This window comes from Setaria viridis, chromosome 1 (assembly GCF_005286985.2).
Source record: "Setaria viridis chromosome 1, Setaria_viridis_v4.0, whole genome shotgun sequence".
Lineage (NCBI taxonomy): Eukaryota > Viridiplantae > Streptophyta > Magnoliopsida > Poales > Poaceae > Setaria > Setaria viridis.
The window spans coordinates 6,973,771-7,000,446 of record NC_048263.2 but is presented as its reverse complement, the minus strand read 5'-3'; the positions used below and the strand labels follow the sequence as shown (position 1 = coordinate 7,000,446).

At 48.5% G+C, this 26,676-nt stretch overlaps 3 protein-coding genes across 4 annotated transcripts; all 3 read left to right on the top strand.

Annotated features, from left to right (window-relative positions):
- The first annotated feature begins 334 nt into the window (after positions 1-334).
- Positions 335-1,366, top strand: LOC117853365 (uncharacterized). Its single transcript, XM_034735749.2, has 2 exons — positions 335-721; positions 809-1,366. The coding sequence occupies exons 1-2, from the start codon at positions 335-337 to the stop codon at positions 1,364-1,366; spliced, it is 945 nt and encodes a 314-aa protein (XP_034591640.2).
- Positions 1,367-9,706: 8,340 nt separating this feature from the next.
- On the top strand, positions 9,707-13,383 carry LOC117861887 (probable beta-1,3-galactosyltransferase 2). Of its 2 annotated transcripts, XM_034745418.2 has the most exons (12): positions 9,709-10,186; positions 10,277-10,494; positions 10,771-10,867; positions 11,063-11,124; positions 11,233-11,444; positions 11,536-11,599; positions 11,712-11,784; positions 11,906-12,026; positions 12,240-12,327; positions 12,417-12,542; positions 12,635-12,744; positions 12,912-13,383. In XM_034745418.2, exons 3-12 carry the CDS (start codon positions 10,772-10,774, stop codon positions 13,058-13,060), a joined length of 1,101 nt encoding a protein of 366 aa, XP_034601309.1. In that variant the 5' UTR covers positions 9,709-10,186; positions 10,277-10,494; position 10,771; the 3' UTR covers positions 13,061-13,383. The 2 variants fall into 2 exon arrangements, with proteins under 2 accessions (XP_034601301.1, XP_034601309.1); XM_034745410.2 differs by lacking the exon at positions 10,277-10,494 and having other exon boundaries at positions 9,707-10,186.
- A 149-nt stretch (positions 13,384-13,532) lies between these two features.
- On the top strand, positions 13,533-14,492 carry LOC140221985 (uncharacterized). Its single transcript, XM_072291948.1, has one exon. It carries the CDS (start codon positions 13,883-13,885, stop codon positions 14,189-14,191), a length of 309 nt encoding a protein of 102 aa, XP_072148049.1. The 5' UTR covers positions 13,533-13,882; the 3' UTR covers positions 14,192-14,492.
- Positions 14,493-26,676: the final 12,184 nt, after the last annotated feature.

The window sequence follows — 26,676 nt, the reverse complement described above, 5'->3', positions numbered from 1 at the left end:
TATTTGTTCCTACATTTCTTTTACCTTCCCTGAGGTTAAGTACATGTGCAATGATGTTGAACATGCATCCGTTACATTCTATTTTGTCTGATCATATGGCAATGAGTTTGTGCAATGATGTTAAGCATCCATCAATTACATTCTATTTTTCCTGATCATATGGCAATGGGTTTGTGCAATGATGTTAAGCATGCATCAATTACATTCTATTTTTCCTGATCATATGGCAATGGGTTTGTGCAATGATGTTAAGCATCCATCAATTACATTCTATTTTTCCTGTTCATATGGCAATGAGTTTGTGCAATGATGTTAAGCATGCATTTCATTAGGGATGGCTGAGGAGGTTGGGGTGATTGATCTGGCAGTGGCTGATGAGGTTGTCCACGTTGCTGGGGCTGGTGCAGAGCAGCGCCCTAGGGGTGCTATGCACTGGACTAGTGCCATGTCTTCCTTTGTCCTGCGCCGTATGTGCCAGCTGATTGAGAGTGGTGTTAGAACAGACAAGGGCTTCAAGGAGGTCCACCTGAACCAAGTTGCCAAGTACCTGCAGGAGTTTAGTGGCAATGAAGTGTCTGGTACTCAAGTGTATAACCACTTGAGGAAGTGGAGACAGAGATGGATGAGGGTGTCCAAGCTTAGGGAACTAAGTGGTGCCCTCTGGATTGAGGAGAATTGCATGATCAGCCTTGATGAGGAGCACTATAAGGGACACATCAAGGTGTGTGGGATGCCTAGATCTTCCTTACCTCCTGATCCTTTAGTTTTATTTCTAACATTTCTAACTAATCATACACACTACAATTAGGCACACCCTAAGGATACTGAATTTCTGAACAAACACATTGAGAACTACAAGGAGATGATGATCATTTTTGGCAATGGGTTGGCCACTGGCAAGTATGCTATGGGTTCTAATGAGGCTCTAGGTAGCCCATTTGACTTTACAGATACCTCAATGAAGACTGAACCATATGATGAGGACAAGGCAGCCAAGTGCATTGATGATGTTGCTAAGGTCTTTGGAGAAGCACCCAAGGATATAATAGAGGTCATTAGTGGTTCTGGTCCTAGCAAGAAGAGGAAGAGGTCTGTCCTCACTGAGGAGGACCATCTGGTGATGAGCAGTATGACTGAGGCAGTGAGGGATGTTGCTTCTGCTATCCGTGAGACCAAGGTTGAGGTGTTGAACCCTGATCTGTACAGTGCAGTGATGTACATGCCAGGGTTCAGTGAGGAGGCTCTGATCTGTGCTTTCTCCCATCTGGTTGACAACAAGGCCCAGGGTGATGCCTTTGTCAACATGGCTGAGAACCACCGCGTCCTTTGGCTAAGGACATGGCTTGCCAAGAATTCCTACATGTAGATCCCTCTACATGCTTCCTGACTGATCTATCTTTTGCATAGTGACTTCTTTTGTGCAGGATACACTGACTGGAGCTTCAAACACTTTGCTCCATTTCTTTTGGTTTGAGACAGCACGCTTAGGTTGTGGCTGGTAAGTATGGTTAGGTTGTGGTCTTAGAGAGGCAGAGACTGTAGTTGGGGGTTAAGGTGCCAGTAGGCTATGGACATTACCTCTGTGATGTATTTGATCAGTCAGTTACATTGCCTATGATGTCATGGACACTTGGTCATGGTTGCAGTTATTCATATGGCATTTATTTCATGTGTCTGTCATCCATTACCTTCTGTTCATTCAGTCTATTACATTGCCTATTTCTTACCTTATTCATTCATGCATGATCTGAAGTACACATCCATTGCCTTTATGAGGTCCTTATTCATTTGTGCATGATCTGAGCACAACTCATTGCCTTTATGAGGTCCTTATTCAGTTATGTATGAACTGAGCACAACTCATTGCCTATTATGATGTCCTTATTCATTGGAGCATGATCTGAGCACAACTCATTGCCTATTATGATGTCCTTATTCATTTGTGTATGATATGAGCACAACTCATTGCCTTTATGATATCCTTATTCATTTGTGTATGATCTGAGCACAACTCATTGCCTTTGTGATATCCTTTTTCAGTTGTGCATGATCTGAGCACAACTCATTGCCTTCATGATATCCTTTTTCATTTGTGCTTCATCTGAGTACAACTCCATTGCCTGTTATGTTTTCCTTTTTCAGTTGTGCATGATCTGAGCACAACTCCATTGCCTGTTATGATGTCCTTATTTATTTCTGCATGATCTGAGCACACAACTCATTTGTTTGCATTGTTCATTGATTAATTTTATTACAACTCACATTGTATTGCTGCATTGTAACTAATCTAGGACTTCAATTATGACTTGGTATGTTGTGTTCTATGGCCGCAAAACTGGCGTCTTCTCCACCTGGAGGGATTTCCATCAACAAGTCAATGGCTTCAAGGGAGCCTGTTTCAAAGGGTACAACACTGAAGAACAAGCTTGGGCTGCCTATCACAACCAACATGTAGATCAAGCCCCTCCTCAGTTCAAGGCCGACAAAGAACTGAACAAAACAAGCACACCAACTAAAGATATCATTATCATTGTTCAGTTCATTATTATCCTAGTTTTATTGTACAAGCTTGTATGATCCTTTGTTGTAATATTGAGTTATGGTATGACCTCCATTGGTATGAACGTGTTGTATGAGTACCTGGTCTAAAAACTGACTTGTGGTAACCTCACCAATTTCAACAATCTGGTATTCAAACTCTGGTACATGCAGCCAACCAAACAACTGCTTTTTCTTCTCTATTCGCCAGTTCTTAGCTCATACATGCAACCAAACATGTGCTCTGCTCAGCCTGTCTACTTTCGTCCTGGTAACCAAACAATGATCACCTGCATGCAATCAGCCTGGCCCAGCTTAGCCTGCATACCAGATGCGAGCCAGGCTAGCGACGGAAACGAACCAAACGCGCCCTTAGCCCATTTAGCTGGTTTTAGCTAGGTTCAACAAGCTAAACGATATTTGCCTTCCAATTAGCTAGGAGATGTTTAGTTGTTTTTTTAGCTATCTTATTTGTATCCATCTCAGCTAAATTTAGCTAGCTAAAGTTTAGTTGGTGAATTCAAATGGGTCTAAATTTGCGAGTACAACAGAGACATCTCAACTCTATAAAAAAGTGTAGATACAACAACTTTAGGAGTTTCCATGGAGCCGGGGCCGCTAGATGAAAAGCATATGCCCACTAATGGTGTAAGTGTAATTAACATGATATTAGTGTATATTAAATGGAATTACTGTATTTAAAAGAATACTAAGGCTTTTTTAGGTAAACTAATGCTTATAAAATGACAAGTGCACAAGATAACAATTATTATAACACATACTGTTCCAATTATTATAACATAAGAACAGATTGCCTTAGCTTCTTATTTTTGTCCCATATAACATGTCTTTATTCGAGCAACCAAACGCATTCTTGCTATCAACGTTCTTTTGTGTGATCATTGTTAGGGCCGGAAGCCCAAAACTACACCAGTGACGAGGCAGTGACCCACCCAACATCTTCGCCAGCATGCAAACCGGTCAAATCTGGGACTATTAGTCGGCTCCAATACCATTCGGCACTAATGGCCTTTGCATGCATGCCGAGTCAAACGAGAACACCCAGCAGGAGCTGTGTGCATGCAACATGGTCAAAGACTCAAAGCAGCGAACAACCTCTTCTCTTTCCCTTCTTGTCAAGACAGTGGTGCATACAGTCTTTCTCCTTATTGAGCCATCGGCAATACTCCATGCTAGGTGCTGCTAGGACTTCCTTTCCGACGCGCCAGGAACGGGTCCGTCCGTTTCTGATTCCAATAGGAAGGCATAGTTGTTCCACTGCCAGCATGGAGAAGTCCGGGGCGGCGGTGGCGTAGCATTTTCCACGACTGAATTGACGGCGCCTCCGAGCTGTTCCGCCGCATCCGTTGGCCGTTGCCCATACTAGTGTAGAGCCACGATCGAATGATCGATATTGGTGAGGTGCGGCCTCGAAAGAGCGAGATGCAGCCACATACGGATAGATGGAGAAGCCAAGCATGCGGTCAAATACAGGAACTATTCTACCGTCGTGGTGGTGAGACTACTAGCACGCGCCTGGCGCGCACCTCATTGCCGCGCGGACCCCCCTCCTCTTTTATGTTTTTGTCCACTCTATCCCTTCGTTGGCTACATGGTAGCGGCTGCTGATTCATGGCCACCAAAAGTATATATTACTCCCTACCATTTATCTGACATTTAATAACATTAATGATAATATTTAATGTTATGAGAAGGCTCATTTTAGGTCAGTCTGTACGTAAATAATCAAACATATTAGACACTAAGAAATAATTATAAAACCATTTAAATAAGCTCAAAATAACACGCACGGTATCTTCTAAACCTAACAAACATCCCAAAGTTTAGAATCTCTTTAAAGAAACAAGAAGTCAAATGAAGAAATGAGAGGAGCAAGAGAAAACAAATATACTAGTTAATATATAACACTCCAGAAAGTATGCTACTAACATCAGAGCTCAAAGACAATGTCATCTTTTCAAGAACTGCAAATTTGATTGATCTATCTCAATGAAGAACTTAAGTCCTACATTGTGGAATCTCATAAGAAACTAGGTGAACAACTAACACATCTATTCAGAAATAAAACCAAGAGCCCTAATTAAAAAAGAACAAAAAGGATAGCGTCAGTGGCTTTTGGAGTATGCTAAGCCTAAAGTTTTAGATTATCAACCCGTCCATCTTTATCTAGTAAAATTTATAAATGTTGTAAACCTTTTAGATCTATTGAAAATAGAATTTGTACCATCATGTTGTTTTGGATATTTTAAATAGATGCACATGCGGAGGTGCTTCACTTTTGTAATATCGAATAACCGAAATGTCATCAACATGTTACCATATATCTCTAGAAGATTCGTGTGTAGAGGAAAATAATACTAGCCTTTATTATTAAAGTAGAAACACTTAGAATTGAATTACCGAAATGTCCTCAACATGTTGTAATCCATATATCTCTAGAAACATCGTGCACAAGAAGGAGGCTAAGGAGAAACGGTGCCATGAATTATTAAAGAACTGCGATCTAGCGGCACTTTAGCATGGCCAATGGCTCAATAATGAGAATTGACTAGCAGAAATATTCGTGCGTTGCTACGGATCCTTACTTGCTCTTACATTATTATTCGCTTATTCCTAATATATTACATTTGCTTCACTATATTGGTGCGTTGTCCCTAGTAGTCCTCTCTTTGCAAGTATAGTAGTAGAAGATATTTGTGAGTAATTTGATGCTATCTGTTTATATTGTGGGACGCGCGCATGGAAATTAAAAAAAAATCACCACTTAACCTCCACTCTATCCATTCATTCAATTTCCCCCGTACTCATCGTCATCCAGCCAGTCGCTTCCTCTTTGTCCATCGACGCCACCCGCATCTTGCCCCATCCTCACCGTCTCCTAGGCGCTGCGTATCTTGCTGTCCTCAACGTCGCCCAGGTAAGCGCTCGTCCTCCCCGTGAGCCTCATTCTCTCTTCAAGTGCTAGGTCACAATGCCTCTAGCCTCCATGAGCAGGAGTGCGTTCTCCTCTTCTTCTCGTTTCCATCCACCTTCCTTCTATAATCCACTCCAAATCGTTCCAATCAAGTGCAAAATCGAGCCTCCAATTGCTAGATGTGGAGGCCTTAGTTTCAGATCTGGAGGGGATGGATGTCATTGAGGGGGGTGTGAGGTCCCTGCTTCTGCCCCTATTTGCGTTGCCTGACGACTGCCCCCCCCCCCGAGACGACCTCCGTTCGCATGACAGTGATTGGATCGACCGAATTCGTCCCAACCAGATGGTGGCCGAGGTGCTGGGGTCACCGACAAAGATGACGATGCGGGAGGAAGTGGTGCTTCCCGTCGATAGTGGAGTGGCCACCTCATGATGAGGGTAGCTCCGGAGGGTTTGACGACGGCGGATCCGTTGGGTAACGGTGTAAGTGACGACGGAGGTGGGGTGGGACGAGGTGCATGAAAATAGGAGCTTTCCTCTTCACCATGCCGTCACCCCGACCGCGGCAGCACCAGCTGCGCCACTCGGTGGCTGGCGCCCAAGGGCCCACAACCCGCGTGGGCACGGTGGCGCGGCGGCCGGAGTGGCACGGGCCCACGCGACAGCGCATGGGGCTCGCGGCGGCCGACGCCGCGCACAAAAGCGTGGGGCCGGCGTGGCCAGACGCAGCGCACGGCCCCATGGCGGCCTGTGCAGCCCATGAGCCCCATGGTGGCGACGCAACGTACGAGAGCGCGGGGGCTAACGCGGCCGAGCACAGCCTCCGTTGTCCATGGCCGAGCCTAAAATAATTAACTCCCAGGATTGCGGGTTGATTAAAAAAGGTTGAGGGACTTTTTTGCAAAACAACCCCGATGGTCGGAAGAAACAACCGCACTTTAATATTATAGGTAGAGATATAAAATAAAATAGCTACGTATGTAGTTGTTTCTTCCAACCGTCGAGGTTGTTTTGTGAAAAAGTTCCTCAACTTTTTCATAATCAACCCATAGTTCTTGAAATTTATCTTCACAATTTTGCAAAAAGGTCCCCAAACTTTACTGCAATTGTGGAGTGGAGGCACCCGCGCCGGACGACCTCAACGCCAGGGTCAGGGCCACCCGCGCCGGGGTCGAGTCGCCCGTGCCGGCTGGCCTCGCCTGGGCTGTGCCATCTGTTGCCGCCGCAGAGCTGGAGCTGGCCGGCCACCCGCACCGCTGGTGGCCACGTCGGCCGCCTCCGCCGCTGGGGTCGGGGTCGGGGTGGCCGCCGCGCCTACCACCCCCACCGCCGACGTTGGGCCGAGGGGGCTGCGCCAGCCACCAGTGCTCCTCTACGGGGGCGCGTCGGAGAGGTGGGAGAGAATAGAGAGAGGAGAGGTGGGAGAGAAGAGAGAGAGGAGATATGGCTGGGAGAGAGGAGAGAAGAGAGAGAGGGAGGGAGGAGATAAGGTTGGCTTGTTGAGAGGGAAGGGTGGGAGGAGAGTTCGACCAATAGGAACGCTCGATTTCAGAGTTGTGGATCGATGATGTGACAAATGTGTTTCTTCTCTGAACTTATAACACATTTTTTAATACTAAATGATCTCGAATGAAAAAGTTGTCAACTACAAAGTTTAAAATCTTATCAAGCTCTATAGTTTTGATATAAAGTTTGTATTCATGCAGAATCGTATGCAAAAGTTTGTATGAAAAAATACAGCCTTCAAACTTAATCATTCCCACCCTTAGCTTTGTTTCTATTTACAGAGCCCAACAACAGTTGCGCCGTCATCGTCATCATACATCTTGACGCCGTTCCCATCTTATCAACCGTGGCAATGGGACTCCGAACGGCGGTACACCACTCAGAGCTGTGCCCGCCCCCGTTTCCGTCGGAACACACGAGTTCCATGTGTGGATTTTACGTAATAAACAGATGACATCAAACCACCCACAAATATCTTTTACTACTATACTTATAAAGAGTGGACTACTAGGGATAACGCACCAACATATTGTGAAGCGAAACCAACATATTAGGAACAAGCGAATAATAAAGCAAGTAAGGACCTGTAGCAACGCACGGGCATTTCTGCTAGTTAAGATAAAAGGGCTTTACTACTAAAGAGAGGACTACTAGGGACAACGCATCAACATATCGTGAACCGAAGCTAACATATTAGGAATAAGTGAATAATAAAGTTAGTAAGAACCCGTAGCAACGCACGGGTATTTCTGCTAGTTAAGATAAAAAGGGTTTTACTACTACTATACTTGTAAAGAGAGGACTACTAGGGACAATGCAGCAACATATTGTGAAGCGAAGCCAACATACTAGGAACAAGCGAATAATAAAATAAGTAAGGACCGTAACAGCGTACAGATATTTCTGCTAGTTAAGATAAAAATGACTTTAGCTAGCTTGGTCCGATGGACGGAGGATAAAAAGGAAGGAGGATGTGTACGCACGGCTTAGGTTGTGAGCAATGTGCCAATTAATAATGCAGGAGATGCTCGTGTCGATTTGGGCTGGGCGTAGACTGGTTGTGTTTGACTATGCATTGTTGGCAACAATTTGTTGCAAAGCATTTTTTTTCTGCAGAGAGCGAGTAGTGATGCAAAAACGACATGCTTAGCATTGTTCGGATCGACGCCAACAATCCCATTGATCTCAAACTAGGCGATGGAGCTGGCCTCTCTTGCCGCTTGCTGATCGAGCCGGACCTTCCTTTCACTCCCTTGTTCGAGCTGATCTAGGCGTCTACTTGTCACACTCGTGTGGTCGGCCTTGATAGTCTTCTTCGCTCGCAATTGTCTCCTATGGTTGTTCTCTGACCTGCCTCGCTGTCCCAAGGCCCCAAGCGTGGTGGAAGCATTGTGCTTCCCTCGCCTCTGTAGGGAAAGAGCGAGCTTTAGCCGCACCACTCCTCGTCGATGGCAATCTCCGGCATGGTGTCACTGGCTTTTGTAGTATGCAAGCCTAAAGTTTTAGATTATCAACATGTCCATCTTTATCTAGTAAAATTTATAAATGCTGCAAACATTTAAGATCTATTGAAAAATATAATTTGCACCATTGTGTGTTTATGGATATTTTAAATATAACGCACGAGAGATGCTTCACTTTTGCAGTAGCTTCGTATTAAAATATTTATCGCTGTTAACTTTTCCTCACGACGTTTGACCATTCATCTTTTTAAAAAATTTATTGCAAATGTATGAAAAGATAAATCAAACTTATAATACTTTTGATGATAAAGTAAGTCACAAATAAAAACGAATGATACTTACATAATTTTTTAATAGGCCGAATGGTCACGAGAAATTTCGATACAGAGGTACAAATAGAAAAGCAATGTTCAAGGAGCACCGATGCGCTAAGTATTTGAAAACAAAATCATGTTCCGGAGTGTTAAATATTTGGAAACGGAGGTTACGAAGCCGTCTGCCTGTCACGTCAAAAAGGCCAAACACGAACCTTCTCTTCCCGTGCAAGATATTACAAAAACTCTTCTAAAACCAGGAGCAACTGATCAGGTGATCTTTCGTGATCAGTTAATCACATTAGGCCGCAACTTTGCCCGCGCACTATCAGACGCGAGTACGCGACGTTATCCAATCCAACCACGGCCGTTCGTCCCCGCCCCTGCCCCTACCCGCCGTGGCCACCGACGACCCCGCAGGCACCGCGCGCGGGAGGCCCAGTACCACACCGGGGACGAAAGCGACGCCGCACCATCCTCCTCCTCCCATCCCAGCAGACAGCAGCAGCACTTCGCACCGCACACGGGCTGTTGGGTCGGGTGGGGCCTTCCACTTCCCGGCCACCTCCGTCGCGCGCCGCACGTGGAAGGTGCCGCGTGCGCCGCACCGCAGCCAGGCCAGGGCCGCCCACGTGAACCGCCGGGGAAACGGACGAGCCGAAGCGATCAGCGGGGGTAGTTGTAGTTCAGTGCCCTGCCTGTGTGCCTACCGACGCCGACGAAGCCTGAAGCGCCTGGAACTCCGAGCCGTCCGTCTCTCTATCCGATCCGGCAGCAGCGACGGGCCAAGCCACAAGCCGGTGGATTTGTCCGTTCGCTTCGTCCCCGTCTCGTTTACCCGCGTAACTCGTCGTGGTCCCTCCCAGCTGATCTCCCTCCTCTCATCGTACGGCGGCGCGCGCGGCCATTGCCCATTGCTTCGCAGTTACTGCTGACTGGCGGTAAGGGGCAGTTAGTTTAATGCGGCGGGTGGGCAAGTGGCGTGCGCCATCGGCCTGACCGACCGCACCGTCGGTTGCTCGGCTCTGGCGCTCTGCTCTGCTCTCGCGTCGCGTCTACCGACCCCCACCCCACCCACATGGAATGGGAAAGGAAGGTGAGGTGAGGTGAGCGGCAGCCGCGGGACCTGCGGGAGACGCTGAAAGGCCAACGAGCCAGCCAACCCGTCAGGAGCTCGCGCCTCCCCTCCGCGTCCGGCTCCATGGATTCGATCTCGATCCGGGCGGCGAGGAGCTGAGGCCGGGGAGGGGGAGGAGGAGCTGCTTCTTGGACCGGGAGGGGCGGCAGTCGTAGCAGAGCACTGCGCGGGCGGTGGCAGGCATGAGCTGGAGACGCGGCGGGGGCGGGGGAGTGGATGGAGGCGTCTCCAGGAGGTGGGCCGTCCTGCTCTGCGTCGGGAGCTTCTGCCTCGGCCTGCTCTTCACCAACAGGTAAACCAACCATCCACCAGCTGCCGCCGCCGCTGCTCCAAGGCTCCAATTCATCTCTGGCCTTTGATTCGAGATTCCTTTCTAGCTCAGAATTGCTGGTTTGAGCTTGGCCTGGTTCGAGATCCGCGGCGTTTGATGCGCCTCTGCATCTGCATCTGGGCGCTGCCGCATCGGGGGGCTTATTCATGTGCCGCTGTGAATTCGTGCTCCCCGGATTTGGGCGCGGTGCTTTTCGATGCGTGTTTCTGGATTCCATGGGAGTTTTGCTAGCTTCGTGATGATGCAGCTAGACGATTGCTATTAAGCTGGTATTTTTATTGCTCCATGAACTGTGAAATTTAAGTGGGTTGCCACATCAGGACATTTTTTCTTTGCCAATTCAGTCCGATTATGGACCGTCCTGTGCAGAATCCAGATGCACTTGCAGTGTTGTACTCTCTGTTGCCTTCCGTTTGTAACGTAGGGACATTTGCAGTGTAACCACTATACGGACATGATTGAGCAATTCAACCATGTTAATTTCCTTTTGAATCTGATGCTACCCGATCTATCCTTGCTTACATTGTCATGATCATTTCTTCCAGAATGTGGACGCTACCTGAGGCGAGCGAGATTGCTAGACCAAATGCAAAAGTAGAGGAAGGCAACATGCCAGTTGCTGCAGAGTGTGGTTCTAAAAAGGTTGGCTGTTTCTCTCCAGCTAATATCTCCTCTAAGCACTCTAGAGTACTAGATCCCTAGTCTTGTTCACGCGTTTCTTTCATCTCAACAGCCGACACAACAATTCAGTGTTATAAAATTCAGTACTTTATGGTTAATATAATGCCACGCACATAATCATTGCTGATACTCAATTTTATTATTATTTGCTACCAGGTCCAAGAAAAACAAGATTACAGGGATATTTTACAAGTTCAAGATACTCATCATGACGTGCAGTACGTGTTGACCTTCTCTTTCTCGGTTTTAATGTTTGTTCCGTGTTTGAAATTACAGAACTTTTAACTTAAATTTCTGACTGGATGTTCACAAATGTTTGGATGTAGGTCACTCGATAAGACAATAGCAAGCTTAGAGACAGAGCTATCAGCTGCAAGATCTCTGCAGGAGTCCTTGCTCAACGGTGCGCCTGTTGCAGAAGAGTTCAAAGTTTCTGAATCAATTGGGAGGAGAAAGTACCTTATGGTGATAGGGATCAATACCGCGTTTAGCAGTCGCAAGAGGAGAGATTCCATACGTTACACCTGGATGCCTCAAGGTCTTTAACATTAAAATATGCTGATCATTTCTTTGCTTTAGAATATTTCTTATGTTCTCCGAATAACTAATCTTATATTACTGAAACATAGGTGAAAAGAGGAAAAAGCTTGAAGAAGAAAAGGGGATCATAATCCGTTTTGTCATTGGCCACAGGTGGAAATACACTTTTGGTTGTCTGTAATTGACGTTTACAAGGAGTTATGTTTTCCTTTTTAATTTCTTCAACTGTGAAAGTAACTTGTCATAAGCTGTGCATGCATTGCAGTGCTATATCAGGTGGAATTGTTGATAGAGCAATTGAAGCAGAGGACAGAAAACATGGGGATTTCATGAGGATAGTAAGTCGGTTATCTTAATTGCGTGTTAATTTCACACAGGAGTGTTAGCGTGATGTTGTGTGCAGTTTTTCTGGGAGTGCTGGTTTGCCTCCAATTCACTATGGCTACAATTTTTATTCAGGATCATGTTGAAGGATATCTTGCATTATCGGGCAAAACAAAGACCTACTTTGCTACAGCTGTTTCACTATGGGATGCAGATTTCTATGTTAAGGTCGATGATGATGTGCATGTGAACATAGGTAAATTTCCTTGTGAGGAATTTTATGCTTTTTGTCGATCTTAAGTTAGTTGCCAAGAGATCATATGTTCAATACTCCCATTTACTTCTGAACTATCATCAAACGTTTCCTTTTTTGTACACTCTCGTTTAAAACTTTAAGTATTAACCATGGTGTGAATATGTTTCACAAATAACATATGGCATGTCTAACATTGAAGTTTTGCATTTGCAGCAACGCTGGGAAATATTTTGTCCAAACTTGCATTGAAGCCAAGAGTATATATTGGATGCATGAAATCTGGACCTGTTCTATCTGAAAAGTAAGTACTTTGTGCGGATAAATCTCTCTATTGAGGATAGTAAGCTAGTGCTTTCGAAATTAATTCGATGTGTTTGTGCTTTCCTCCAGGGGTGTGAGATATTATGAGCCTGAGCATTGGAAATTTGGGGAATCAGGAAACAAGTATTTCCGACATGCTACCGGTCAATTATATGCTATTTCGAAAGATCTAGCAACCTACATATCTATAAATAAGTGAGAGAACATGTGTATTTTTCTTTTCTCCAAGTACAGTCCAGTTTCGATCCTTTTCACTGACTTAGTTGCCACTAATCAAACTGCACCAGGCATATCCTGCACAAGTATATAAATGAGGATGTTTCACTGGGTTCTTGGTTCATCGGGTTAGATGTTGAGCATATCGATGACAAAAGACTTTGTTGTGGTACTCCACCTGGTAAGCTTCTGGTGCTTCGTGCCTTACCAACTTCATTTTGCTTGATCGTTAATCCATCACCATCAGGCTTGATCATTTAAATTGCCTTCTTAAAGTGTAATGTTTGGAAGTACCGCATTGACAAGAAGGGTGAGTCACATATCTTTTTTACTTGTTTCCAACAACAGATTGCGAATGGAAAGCTCAGGCGGGGAACATTTGCGCCGCGTCATTCGACTGGAGATGCAGCGGCATCTGCAATTCCGAGGGGAGGATCTGGGAAGTGCACAATAAGTGCGCCGAGGGTGAGAAGGCGCTGTGGAACGCCACGTTCTAGCACAAACAAGACATCGACAGAAATCAAATACTAGATCCATCCATTTTGACTGCTGTTTGTAAATTGTCCCACCGTTTGTATGTAATTCGTTTGTAGGTAGTTTATGATTTTGTGACGGCCTAACACCAACGAAAGCGGACCACAATTTTAGGTAGTGTCTGTCTGCCGGTGGCGGTGAAGAAGCCGAAGAAGGTTGAAGATGTGGTGCATTCTTTTGCGCGATAAAGGTTTAAGGTGGTCATTTTGTACCGATCTCCTGTACTGGCTGCCAATATGTGAGACCAAAAATAAAACAAAAACTTTTCTGCCTCCCTGGGGCTACATTTGAATAATTCTCGATTATTTGTCAAAATATGTTGAGGTTCGAGCGGACCGATTCAGCTTTATTCTACAATTCCTAATCTGGTATCCACTTTGAACTAAAAAAGAGGAGTACAGAGAAGTAATCTGACTTTAGCAGCGGATTTCAGTATGGAGCTACCGCTGAATCTTTAGCAAATTGTGAGAACCACTTGTCCAAGAAGTTTCTCGACACGCGCGCAGGCCACCGAGAAACGAGGCCCACCAGTCAGCGACACTGTGCCGATCCGCGTGTACCATTTGTACTGGGCCCCGTACGCGCGCAGTGCCAGCAAATCTCCTCGCGCCCTTTTCCAGTTTCCGCGCGCTTCCTTCCCTTCCCGCCATCGTTTCCCTCCACTGCTCACCTCCTCCCCGCCTCATTAAAATCTCCTACTCGTCCCCCCACCAATCTCCCCAAGCAATCCCACATCTCCGCTGCGCCGCCCCCCTTCCCAGCGCCTCCGCCTCCTCCGTCCGGCGATGGACCGCCGCTTCCGCGCCACCCCGCGCGCGTCCGAGAGCAGCAACCACCACCAGCGGTTCCTCCGCCCCGGCGCGCTCGCGCGCCTCCGGGACTCCAGGATCGTGGCCCGCTCGCTCCGGTCGTCGGCGTGCCTCCTGCTCCCGCGGTCCGCCCCTCCGCTCCCCTCGCCGCCGGCCGTCGTCGCCGCGGCAGAGCAGGCTGGTGAACCGCGGTTCCTGGGGACGGGCGGCTCCGGGCGGTACCCGCTCCGGAGGAGGGTCGCCGCGGCCAGGGGCGTGGCGTTCTTGCCGCCGCCGTCGCCGTAGCCGGGCGCGGAGGTCCCGTCGCCGGATCCCGGTCTCCCGGCGCCGAGATTAGTTCAGAACGTGTGTCTAGAGCTCTAGATTTGTGTTTAGTTCAGTATGATCTGTGCAGATTTTTTGCTGTTTCTCGGTTTACTTAGTTTGGATTTGAGGAGGAATAATTTACTTCTGATTTTTCATATTCTGATGCAACTTTGGTCAAGTAGAGCCAGGTAATCTTCACCTCGCTAGCAAGCTGCAGTGCAGATGCTAATTGCTGTAATGTGGGACAACTGGATCCAAATCCGATTAACATTGTGACTTAGCGCTCTTCTCTATCAATACAAGCTGGGCAGTAATGCCGGCCGCTTCAAAAAAAAAAAACGTTGTGACTTAGCCAAGAATGATGCTGTTGTTCTCCCTTTGGTTTCACACTTCTATCCAGAGTGGATTTTACGGAATAACTTGGTACTCCACTCAAGCGATAGGTAGATGGATTTGGACGTTGTGCGCATTGTTTTCACATGGTAACGCTGCTTAAGATTCACAGTTTGTAGCTTGTCTTCTGAGATCAGATGGCCTGTGTTCCTGATCTGATTGGAAACCAGCCTGATGGCGATAGCCGTGTCGGAAACCACACAATTGAGCATTCGAGATGTGTTCAGATTCAGCTCGCAGTTGGGTGATGAAGTGGGGGCGTAGCCCTCAGCATTACCTACACCCAACTCAGATCACCCACATCTCGAATCATGAAATATTGCATTTTTTTTACGCAAGAGAATTGCGATTCTTTGTATTAAGAAAGAAGGAAATTTATGAGTACTACTACGCGCTATGTCTTGCATGCGCCGCCTGCATCTTACATCGATATTCCGATATTACAGAAAGGTGAACAACCGTTCTAAAGGATCGCCAATTGCTAACTACTCGCTAACTCGACAACGCAACATGATCCACAGCTCTCCCTACCGGTCATGTCGCCGCCGTCACCCTCCTCCGCCCACGCGGCGTAGAAGTCGCTCTCGTGGACGGGAACAGTTCCCTGACAGCCGCAAATTCTTTGGGCGCCAGTTTCGCTCTGTAGAGGTCGTCGCAGGCCTTCCGGTTGTCTTCGGTGATGACCGCATTGTCATTGACCACACCGAAACAGCGCATCATGAGCACATCTCCCCTCCTAGAAGCAGGTACACGCGACAGGGCTTGGGATGCCAGGCGCCGGCTACGCTGCGGTAGCTTTGGCTTCGGCACTTCCTGGTCCTGTGCGGCGCGCTTGGATGGCAACGGAGCGAGGGGCGTTCTCACCTTCGTTTGAACGGCAGCAGCGAACAGATCAAGGTTTCGGGCCGCCTCCGCCTCCACGTCCACTACGCCACCACCATGTTGGGCTGGGAGCACCTGCTGCTGGTCCTGGACTTGCTGAGCTGCCGGAGGGCTATGCCAGGGGAAGACGGAGGATATAGTGCCCCCTGCAGTCTGGGTGTGGCACGCGGTCGGGCTGGATGAGCAGCTGACAAATATTGCACGAATTGAGCATTCGAGATGTGTTCAGATTTTGCTCGCAGTCGGATGAGATTTAGATGCTCGCGTTGCCCATCGCCATAGCTCAGCCACGGGCTTGCAACGAGCAGCTGCACATTGTATGGAATATGGATGCCTACACTACGCACACTGCATAAACCATCAACCATGCAAGTAAAAGCAATCTGCAAGTGGATTTTCTTAATCAGAGAATAATCTACCATATTGCTTCTTGTGCCGGGAGCGGTAACATACTTGAAGTGAGAACTGGGATGATTAAACCAAAGAATCGCTTTCTGTTCTAAATACCACTGCAAATGTTAGGCACTGATGACTGATAACCATGGTTTGCAGGAAGAGATCAAAAGGTTGAGATACCAGCCAGCTTCTAAAGGTAGAAAATAAGAAGACGTTGAATAAATTTGATAATTGGTTCAATTTTAGCAGAGTCCTTAGCGGCTCGATTGACAACGCCCATAGCTTGGAGGTCAGGACAATTGTATTTGCGATCTGTGGCCGTGATTTGTTTCACGATCGATGTATGTGCGCACGCGCTGCTGGGCGATCGATCATGCGTCCTGCCATCTGACAAGGCCGACATGGAGGTCGAGATTTTCCAAGATGGATCCTTCTCCTAATTGACGGGCAGGGGCGAAGCTAGAAAAAAACGCCACCGGGGTCGTTACAAATTTGCAATAGTAACTTGATAATATAATGGCATGCAGAATATCTATAGTCGATAAAATTACAAAGGACATGTTGAGAAAAATACAAAATAAACATTCAGCATTTCACAATAGTAGCTGCCTCCTCTGGTTTCTTTTTTGTATGTCTATGGTCCTCTGAACTATCACATCATTAGTTGGAACTGTGGCTAGAAATCCTTGTTCCACAAAGCATATGATGCAATCATTCATAGATTCATCGTGCGATACGATTCGCAGTAATGTCTTCACAATTTTCATTGTTGAAAAGCATCTCTCAACCGATGTGGTGCCAATAGGAATAACTACTACTAGCCTGAGAAGCCAATAGATCGAAGAAAAAGCACAATTCTTTTTTGTGCTGAGCTCAAATTGGAAAATCTCTAATCAGGTCGCACATTATCAATGTAAATAGGAAGCTCGCGACCTTCAGCTGGGTACGACTTAGCCAACTCAGGAATGATACATTCTTCGCAAAAGGAGTATATGATCTCTAATAAAGAATCCCAATCCTCATCTCTAATTTGCTATAATTTTTGCTTGTTTAACTTCACCAAATAAAAATACTAAGACCCTACATCTCTATGCATCTCTATGTGCAAAGCCGGATAGGAGTAACGAACTGAGTTCAGTTCAGTTGGTAAGGTTGCTTATGGTAGAACCTGCCCCCTCTATGTACCGTGTGATTCGGAAAAAAAAAACTGGAGAGGAGAGGAGTAACACTAAGAGTCCACGTTGAATTGTGTCGATCGATTTTTCCTGGGTGCGATCATTTTCTTTCTCTTGCCTCTGGGGTTGGGCTGCCCGCTGGACCCTCCCGTGTGGCCTGCCTGCCTGCCTGGCTCCGTGTGCCTCCTGGGCCAAGTGCTAAGCTGTGCTGTTTGTTGTGTACGTCGGCTTATGGCTTGGGCCAATTTGTGAACGTGCACTCTCGGCCAAAATCAACAAGACCACGGTGGAAAATTGCTGGCTACAAGGGGTTTCGCGGAAGGCGTCGGGGTCATAAAAAACACACAGCTTCGCCTGACAGGTCATCCAAAAACACTCAAATTTTGTACTGATCAATCAATCAATCAACAGTCACGAAATCTCTCCGATATCGAGCCCAAATTTTCCTTGTATGCATCTTTTCTGCTCCCTATATACCCACCTCCCACGTAGAAAGTTTTGAGACATCTCCCTCATCGCGCCATGCTCTCGCCACCGCGAGACCATCCCGAGGCGTCGATGGCGGCTGCGGCCATGGCGAAGGAGCCGGAGATGGTCGCCGTCGCCGAGGCCGGCGGGGAGCGGAAGAGGAAGAAGACGCTGGGGCGGCAGAAGATCGAGATCAAGCGCATCAAGTGCGCCAGCGCTACGCACGTGTGTTTCTCCAAGCGCCGCAACGGCCTCTACAAGAAGGCCACCGAGCTCTGCGTGCTCACCGGCGCGAGCCTCGCCATCGTCGTCTTCTCCCCCGCCGACAAGCCCTACTCGCTCGGCTACCCCTCCGTGCAGGCCGTCCTCGAGGGCTACCTCGACCCCGCCTCCTACGTCCCGCCCACCGCGGCCGAGGCGGCGGCGCTCGCGGCGGCCGCGCGCGAGTACGAGTGCGAGCGCGAGCGCCTGGACAAGGCCCTCGAGGCGGAGAAGCGGCGGCGTATCGCGCTCGACGCGGCGGCGCGCGCGGCCGGCGTGTGGACTGGCGACGACGACGTGCGCCTCAAGGGGATGCCGGAGCTCGTCGCCATGCTCGCCGCGCTCGAGCGGGTCCAGGCCGAGGCCAACATGATGCAGCGCGCGCACGAGGTCATCGCCGAGGAGGCCATCATGATGCAGCAGTGCGCGGCGGCGGCGGGCGCCGGCGATGCCGCCATCAGCGCCTTCCAGTTCGAGTACCCCGGCGCCGGCACGTTCACGGCGGACGGCGCCGGCGGCAGCAGCTATTACCAGGAGGCCATGGGCGCACAGATGATGCTGATGGGCGGCAACGTCGTCAGCCATGGCGCCCATGCGCCGCTGCCTTTTGCTCCGATGCTGCTGCCTCCTGATCTTCCGCCGCAGCCACATTTCAACTATGGCTCTGACCACTACAATATCGCAGGCTATGGCTATGGCTATGGCTACGACATTGTAGATGGCAGCAACCATGGCGCCGCGTATGAAATGGAAGGGTTTCACGGGACGAGAACGACGACAACATGCAACTTCTTTGGGTAGCATTTCGTCGATTTAATTACTAGTACGTGTTCACTTATGGTGAATAATGTCGATGTGGCTTAATTAGGTCTGCATCGATCAAGTTGGGGTAGTGCGCGCAATTCATTTTGTACATACGGAATCGAGCTTATCTTGGTTCAAACAATTATGAACACTTGGATTGATGGATTTATAATAATTTGTCTTGATTATTAAATGCGCCTTTTCTTCTTGGTGTCTTTGTTTCATGTATCATGTACCATTTCCAGATTATGCGTGAGTCGAGCTCGCAGAATACCTACGATTAAGCTGCAGTGGTCGTATTCTTCAATCTTCCTTTGCGTTCTCCATGGTAAGATGATATGGATGAATGTAGTAGGGCGTCGGCATTATCATGGCCTCATCGGTCCATGGGCTAGCTGTAACGCAGTCGAAACGTCGTCCGCCCGTGCCGTTCGACCCCGTCGGTCGCGAATGGCGAGTGTTGTTGTTGTAGCAGGGTTCGTTTGGTAGGGCTGCGGCTGTGGCTAAAACGGCTGTGGCTGTAGCTTCTTCGATGAAACAATTTTTTTTACTTCACCTAGTCTGGATAGAAAAACGTTTGGCAAAACGGCTTCTCCTAGATGAGTAACATGGATAAAAATACGAAATGTCCATAATACCCTTCCTTATTTTTTTTCTTTCCTTTTTCTTTTTTCTCCCTTCTTTTTTTTCTCTTTCCTTTAATTCTTATCCGCCTCCGCCAGCGTCATCCGCTCGCAACGCCTTCGCCTGCCTTATCCGCTCGCAACGCCTCCAGTGCCACGCTCCACCGCCGGCCGCCCCAGCGCCTCCGCTCCGCCACCAGCCCCTAGCGCCGCCGTCCCTGCCCTCCACCGCGCCGCGCCTCCGTCCCCATGCCGCTCCACCTCTAGTGCCGCGCCGTGCCGCCAGGCCACCTCCACCACGCCGTTCCGCCTCCACCTCGCTGCTTCGACTCCATCGCGCCGCCATACCACCTCCACCGCACCCTTCACCTCCACTCGCGGGCTCCCCGAGGGCAAGGGTGGGAATGACGGGAAGAAGCCGCGGGGAGCCGGTTTTTTGGGCTTCTTCTCCGTCAAATGGCTCCAGAGAGCGGGTTCGGAGGGGCTTCTTCCCCGAAGCTGTTTTGGTGGAGATCGTTTGGTAGGGCTTCGGCTTCTACCGGTGGAGAAGCCGCAGCCGAAGCCCTACCAAAGGGGGCCGTAGTAGTAGTGTTGGTGGAGTGCATGATGACACTCGGCTTGATCGATTGGACACCCAGCAGTGTAATCATGTAAAGATAGAAAGTAATTAGAAGGGAAAGGAGCTCGGCGGCGACGAATGCATGCATCGACTGTCGGCGTCCCGTAAGGAGAGGATCTGGCCACGGTTGCACGTAGACTTGTGGGACCTTATTCATGTTGATTGATACTTCATACATGCATGGACACGTGTGCATCAATGCACGCATGAACACATATGGGAGTGCATCTGTGGAGCTTTTCCTTCAGTTGTTCGGTCTTAGCGTGGACGCCATCGCTGGTGTTATGACGGCCTCGGCGATGTCCTCTCCATAGTGACAACTTCCTTAGCTCACAGACGGATGGCGCCGTGAGCAGCTCCAACGGCTGGCATGGTGGAGCTGGTATTCGTCGCAGGCAGACGGACCCAGCGGCGTGGGTTGTTCGAGGACGAGCTCCAGCGAGGCGCTGGTGGTTCAGATCACTACGGACGTGACAGCGGCGAGCCCTGCTGTGGCGAGCGTTGATGAGGGCGTGCTGGCGACGACGACGTCCCGTGTGGCAGGTTCGGCATCTCCTCTCACAGTGCTTGTGATGGCAAGTACGTACAGGGGCTCCATGTGCAATCTGAAAGGAACATGCAACAAGAAAGAAAGAAAAGGACAAGTAAATTATATCAACCTGTGTTACCAACGAGCAGGGAAGTGGCCATGTTGTCGATGCCGGAGTTCTTGGCGTTGGCGACGTGCAGGGCCGCAGATCGGTGCTGGAGCTCCGTCGACGGCCGCGAACTTGACTGCCAGTGATGCACGAGCTCCCGGGATGATGCTGTCGGTCGGAGAGCGAAGGCGTGCTCGTGCGCTAGACAGGCGGCGCGGCGGTGTGGTGTGGTGTGTTGGCTTGTGCCTGGGCTGAGAGAGTGGAGGGCTCCTTTTATAGGCAGCGGAAGGGAGGAGCTGATGCCGAGCACCGCCTTCATTCTGTTGACGAGCTAGTAAAAGGCCGGGCAAAACATCCTGCTCTCGTTTCTCATCGCGCGGCCGGCCAAATTCAAATTTGAAAATCATTCTTATCCACTTGTCCTATCCTTTCCGCGTACACCGCTGGATCGCGCCAGTCAGATTGCGTCGTTGAGTGCGAGAAGCTTCCAAAAGCTGGGCCGGCCGGACCTTCACCATTCTTGTTTGCAATACACGTGTATGTGTACTTGAATTTGTATACATTACTAGCTTTCATTTAAGTAGCTACACATGCGAATGACGTTGCATGGCCATGCAGGCTGCCCATGGGAGCCCATATTAGCAAGAATAAATTGTGTGCTAATCCTTCACTAATCAGTCCAACCTCTTTATGACTTAGTGAGTTTAGACTATTAGCTGACGTGAGCTGATCCACCGTCATGGGGCTAAGAAGAGCACCCTCCTTGCGGCAAGCCGACGGCCCTGCAGTTCTTTACGTATTATGAGAGCTCATTTACACATATGTATTATACATATGTACGAATTTGAGAGGCATATGTATTATACATATGTACGAATTTGAGAGGGGAGAGTGCAGAAGCATGTATGTGTACCCTGATTAAGATCTTGTACGGGAGCGTTGCTTGTCTCTTTCATAATACATGTATGGATTCTCATTCCAAAGAGTATTGCTAGACATGTACAAAACATCATCGTGCCCAAGATACAATTTTGACATGCTATATTTCTATTTAGCCACAAAATCTAATGATCTAGATTTGCGTATCTTAAAATCTTCTAAGAAACAACATGATAGAAATATATAATACAATGCATAATTTAATAATAATTTTATAACTTACAGTCTTGCAAACTTCTTACTACAGTGTATTAGTAACTAGTTTTTACTCTCAATCTATAGGTGAAGATAACTGTCTCCTAGGGTGAGTTTCATGACTTGTTGTCAAAGCACGAGTCAAATTATATTATTTTTTCAATGCAAACGTGATTTTTTTCATCTTTATCATTGCTTAGAGAAAAGCCGAATCACTCGCTGATGGATTCTTTTTCGATCTCTATAGCTCACTCGGTTAATCCACTAACACTCAGCCCATTCGGTTGGCTGCGCTGGGCTTTTTCCGGCTGGGCTTTTCAGCCCAGCTGTTCGGATGGCTGCGGCTTCTAGTCACGAGCGGAAGCCGTTGGCGTGAGGATAACGCCGCACTGATGCACCGACGCGCCAGTGCCTCCCTCTCGCCCCCTCCGTCGCTTGCTCCCCTCCGTCCCTCGCTCCGGATCCGCCGCCGCCGCTCCCTCCGCTCCCCGCTCCGTCCCTTCCGCCCGGTCTGCGCCGCCGGCGGGCACTCGGCTCGCCCGCTCCATCGCGCTCGCCCGCGCGACGCCGCCGTCCGTCCTGCTTCTCGTCGCGCGGTCCGTCCGGCGCAGTCCGTCCGGATCCGCCTCCGGCGCAGCTTCCGCTCCGCCGCTCCCTCGCTGCCGCGCGCTCCCCGTCGCCGGCGAGGCGTGGAGTGGCCCTCTCCCTCACTCCCATCCGGCCGGGCGACGGCGCTGTTGCTCCCGCTGGACGTCCCCTCCGTCCCTCGGTCCGGATCCACCGCCGCCTGTCCCTCCGGATCCGCCGCCGTAGCTCCGAGCCGGCGCACGCGCTGCCGCCGCCGGTGGGCCGTCGGGTGGAAGGAACGTCTCCCGCGCCGTCGCCCCCTGCATCCCCTTCGCTCACAGGTATGGATGCTTCCCCTTCTGGTTAGGTTCCTTTTGTTCCGTTTACATGTAAACTACCAATGCAAGAACATGAACTTTCATATTCCTTAGTCTCTAGTATTAGGCTTCTTCTAAACCAGCTTTTCACATTCCTGTTTATGAATGTGGTGTTTGAAATTTCAATTATGGCATCAATTTCTTAGCCTCTCAGATTCTTTGCTGTCCATATCCGGGGTTTAATTTCTTCTGCTTTAAACTGTGGTGAGTTTTGATTTTTTAAACTACATTGATCATGCATTTGTTATGTTTGCCGGCCTGCTATCAGTTAGTTAGTATTGCTGCTTAGGACATATTTGTAAATTGCAAACACGTGTGGTGGAACTCACACAACAATGCCTTCCTGTTGTTAGACATGATGCTGGGCAGTGGGCACAGATGTGGATGTCGATATGGAGGGGTTGTGAATGGTAGCAATCCATTCTAGGTCCATATGAAAGTGTTTTGGGATGGCAGGATCCACTTTAGCTAATTGTCATTCTTCAATGATGAGTAAGTCATTCTTGATCAGTAGGATGCCAAAAAAAACCTCTTGTCTGTCCTACTGATCAAGAATTCATTGTAATGATCATGACTTTGAATAAAAAAAATGTGGTGTACCCAAGCAACATGCCCAGGCAAATCTTGATGTTACTGTCGCCTAAGTTATTTCCCTTATCTGTATTTCACTCTAGTGTTGTCGAACATGCAAGATTGGAATAGCATTTTTTGCCACTGATGGTTGACGATGCAAGTTCCTGTCACATTGTCCTGACCTTATGATTTGTTTTTGTCACCTTTCAGGCTTCAGGAGGAAGGGTGCAAGGATCACAACACTGAGGCAGATTCAAGGGTGCCCACACTGGCATCGTCATCGACTGGTTCCTGCTCTCCCCCCCCCCCCCGTGTGCCCGTACAATTTCTGCCACAAACGCCCCAAAGCACCTGCTAAGGCAAGTAACAATTTCTTTATTTTACATTGCTTAGTTGTGTACGTAGCTCGTAGTTGTCCATAGATCGGTGCCATATAATTGCAGCTCCTGTGTGCTCAGATGAATAACCGTGCCAGCTGGGATGAGCGCACAACCAGGATTTTGCTGGACTTGTGCATTGAACAGAAGAACCAGCTCAACTGGAGCGATAGATGCCTCACTAAGTTGGGATGGAGGAATGTGTACTCCAGGTTCAGGGCAGAAACTGGGTTGCAATTGGGAATCAAGCAGCTGCAGAACAAGCTCAACAACTTGAGGAGGCAATTCGTCGGCTGGCGGGCATTGCAAACCTCATCTGGTTTAGGGCGCGACACACAAACTGGTGGTGTGTCTGTTGATGCCACGTATTGGGAGCAGGACCAACAGGTACGGCTTTGCGATGGCCCTAAGTTACTGATCGTCTTACTTGTACTGTTTTGTTTGCGATGCTGATATTTTACTTTGATGGGACATTGCAGGACACCCAGACGAGGTCCCAGTCGAGTTCTGTGAAGCCTCTACTTTTCCTCAACGAGTTGTTTGAGTTGTTTGGCCACGAACCCCAAGACAGGGGCACCTTGCTGACGGCCGGAGGTATTCGTGAGGCGACACCTAGCATGGGGACTGAGGGCAATTTCGTGGACTTGGAGCAGGACCCCCCCTGCTAGTAGTGCTCGTACCAGTGCTCGTGCCATGTCGAAAAGGCCGGTCCGAGAATTCTCTGTGGACAGTCCCACCAAAAAAAGAAGTGACAATTTGGAGCAGTACATTAGGGAACTATCTGAGAGTGTGGCCAAGAGGAGCCTGCTACGTGGGTCGAGTACCCATGACCAAATCTCGCGTTGCATTGAGATCCTAAAAGAAGATGGTATAGAGCGCGGAGTGTCGGAGCTTCACAACCAGGCTATGTTTTCATTTGGGCAGAGCGCGGAGTGTCGGTCGACGTTCTTGGGGTTGGGCACAAAAGAGGGCCGAATGAGCTGGATGAAATTCTACTGGAACATGATGCACAAGAAGTGATGGTGCCATGCTTGTTTATTGTCGGGATGTGTATCTGACAGTTTGCTAAATTGCTTAGTTGCACTTGTGTTGAACATTATTGTTAGCTTCTGTAACTAGTAGTGATCGTTGAACCTTTCTATGTTAATGATCGTTGAACCTTTCTCTGGTATTTTAGTGGTTGTTTCTGTTAAGGTGTATCTGATTGTTGACCATTTCTATTAGTTAGTTGTATCTGTTCAGTTGTACGTATAAATTTTGTTGCTAAGTTACTTTGAAGTTAAATTACGTTCATTTTGGATGCAAACTAGTTGTACCTACTCTCAGTATACAGAACGTTGTTCACCTTGTCTTATGAGCTGTGTTTTCATTTTCGACAGGTACTTGAAGTATGAGTGGTGCAGAGGAGCACAACAGTGACACCGGCAGCGACAACAGCTCTGTGTTCGATATGAAATGTTTAGGAGGAGCTGCAGCCGCATATGCGGAGCTTCGCAGCATTCATCGTGCTAGACGGAACCCGCCAGTTGAGCTGCCAGTTGAGCTGCCACGCCTGACGGGTCAGCAATGGGTGGAGCTGAACCTCCGGGACAGGAGGCGGTGCTTCGATAATTTTCGTATGTATCCCGACACGTTCCTTCAGTTGCATGACATGTTGGTTAGCAGTCATGGGTTGAAAACGTCGCAAGGGGTAGAATCTGTTGAGGCGTTAGCTATGTTTGTGTTGGCGTGTGCGACACAGCAGGCTTGCCGTCAGATTAGAGAAAGGTTTGACCGGAGTTTGGACACAGTTAGTAGGAAGATGGCGCATGTGGCAAATGTAATGTATTCGTTTGCCCAGCAAGTCATCGCTCCAAAGGATAAAGTGTACTCTACGGTCAATCACAAGCTGACCCAATATGCACCGTTCTTTGATGGGTGCATAGGTGCTCTAGACGGTACGCACATTCCAGTACTTGTCGGGCGTGAGTCCCGTGTGGATTTCCTAAACAGAAAAGGATGGACGAGCTTCAACGTGTTAGCCATATGTGATATGGACATGCGATTCACGTACGTAGGAGCTGGGATGGCAGGCTCGTGTCACGACATGGCGGTTTTGCGTGACTGTATGTCGGCAAGGACATACCCACATCCACCTGCAGGTATGTGACTTCTAAGTGTGCACATGTAGTTGGACTTGGAAAATGTGGTGCACTAATGTTGATTTGTTGTGATTACCTGCAGGCCGCTATTATTTGGTCGACTCGGGCTACGCAGTTCGCGAAGGGTATCTGGGGCCTAATAGAAATACGAGGTATCACCTGGAGGAGTTTAGCAGAAGGGCGGCGGACACATTGGAGGAGAAATTCAATTTTCACCATTCCAGTCTTCGCAATGTGGTGGAACGCGCATTTGGTGTCCTGAAATCGAGGTGGCACATTCTGCGGGAAGTTCCACTATATTCAAGAGAACGGCAAACGAAGATTGTTATTGCTTGTTTTGCACTGCATAATTATTTGCTGGACCTTGCCAATGAAAGTTCTGGAGGATCGTCCAGGGCGCGAGAACCGGACTATGGGGTGTCCGAATGGGTGGCAGCTAATGCTACACCTGATATGGGCAGTGTCCGAGATTGGATTGCGGCGGGAATCTCGTTGATGTAGACGCGAGATGTATGTTGTGTACGTTCATGTTGTAATTTGTATGTACGAAATTGTAATATGTTGTGTGTACGTTCGTACCCTTGAGTGTGTTTGTTATGTTTGTCGGCCACTATTTAAATGGTGTAGTTGCATTTACCGCTACAAATTTTATTTTCGAACGTAGCAGCGCATCCGTAGGGAAACCACATCGGAAATTGCTAAGGATAAGCTGTCACCGCTCCCTCGCTCCTATCGGTACAGGAACAATTTATTTTCTGTTTTTAACAACCTTATATTTTTTAAGTATCAACAATTTGCTTATGATTTGTAGTCCCACACCTTTTAATTGTTTCATTTTGTAAAAAAGAGTAGGCAAATGAGACTTGATAAATTGGTTTGCTGCATAAATTGCTGTTGTAACAGGGACTAAGTTTAACCTTGACCGTCATGTGGGCCAACCGATTGTTACCAGGCAAACCCGGCGGGCCAAACGGCCGTTAACAGGCAAACCCGGCGGCAGCAGCAGCTGCAGCTGCGCAGCAGCGCAGCTTTAAGC

Excerpts from the sequence above, each read along its gene's own strand:
- LOC117861887 (XM_034745410.2), top strand. The coding sequence starts at position 10,077 with ATGAGCTGGAGACGCGGCGGGGGCGGGGGAGTGGATGGAGGCGTCTCC. Across the intron at positions 12,027-12,239 it reads TGATGTGCATGTGAACATAG|CAACGCTGGGAAATATTTTG; the intron begins GTAAATTTCCTT and ends TTGCATTTGCAG. Across the intron at positions 12,543-12,634 it reads ACCTACATATCTATAAATAA|GCATATCCTGCACAAGTATA; the intron begins GTGAGAGAACAT and ends AAACTGCACCAG.
- LOC140221985 (XM_072291948.1), top strand. The coding sequence starts at position 13,883 with ATGGACCGCCGCTTCCGCGCCACCCCGCGCGCGTCCGAGAGCAGCAAC.
- LOC117853365 (XM_034735749.2), top strand. The coding sequence starts at position 335 with ATGGCTGAGGAGGTTGGGGTGATTGATCTGGCAGTGGCTGATGAGGTT. Across the intron at positions 722-808 it reads ACTATAAGGGACACATCAAG|GCACACCCTAAGGATACTGA; the intron begins GTGTGTGGGATG and ends CACTACAATTAG.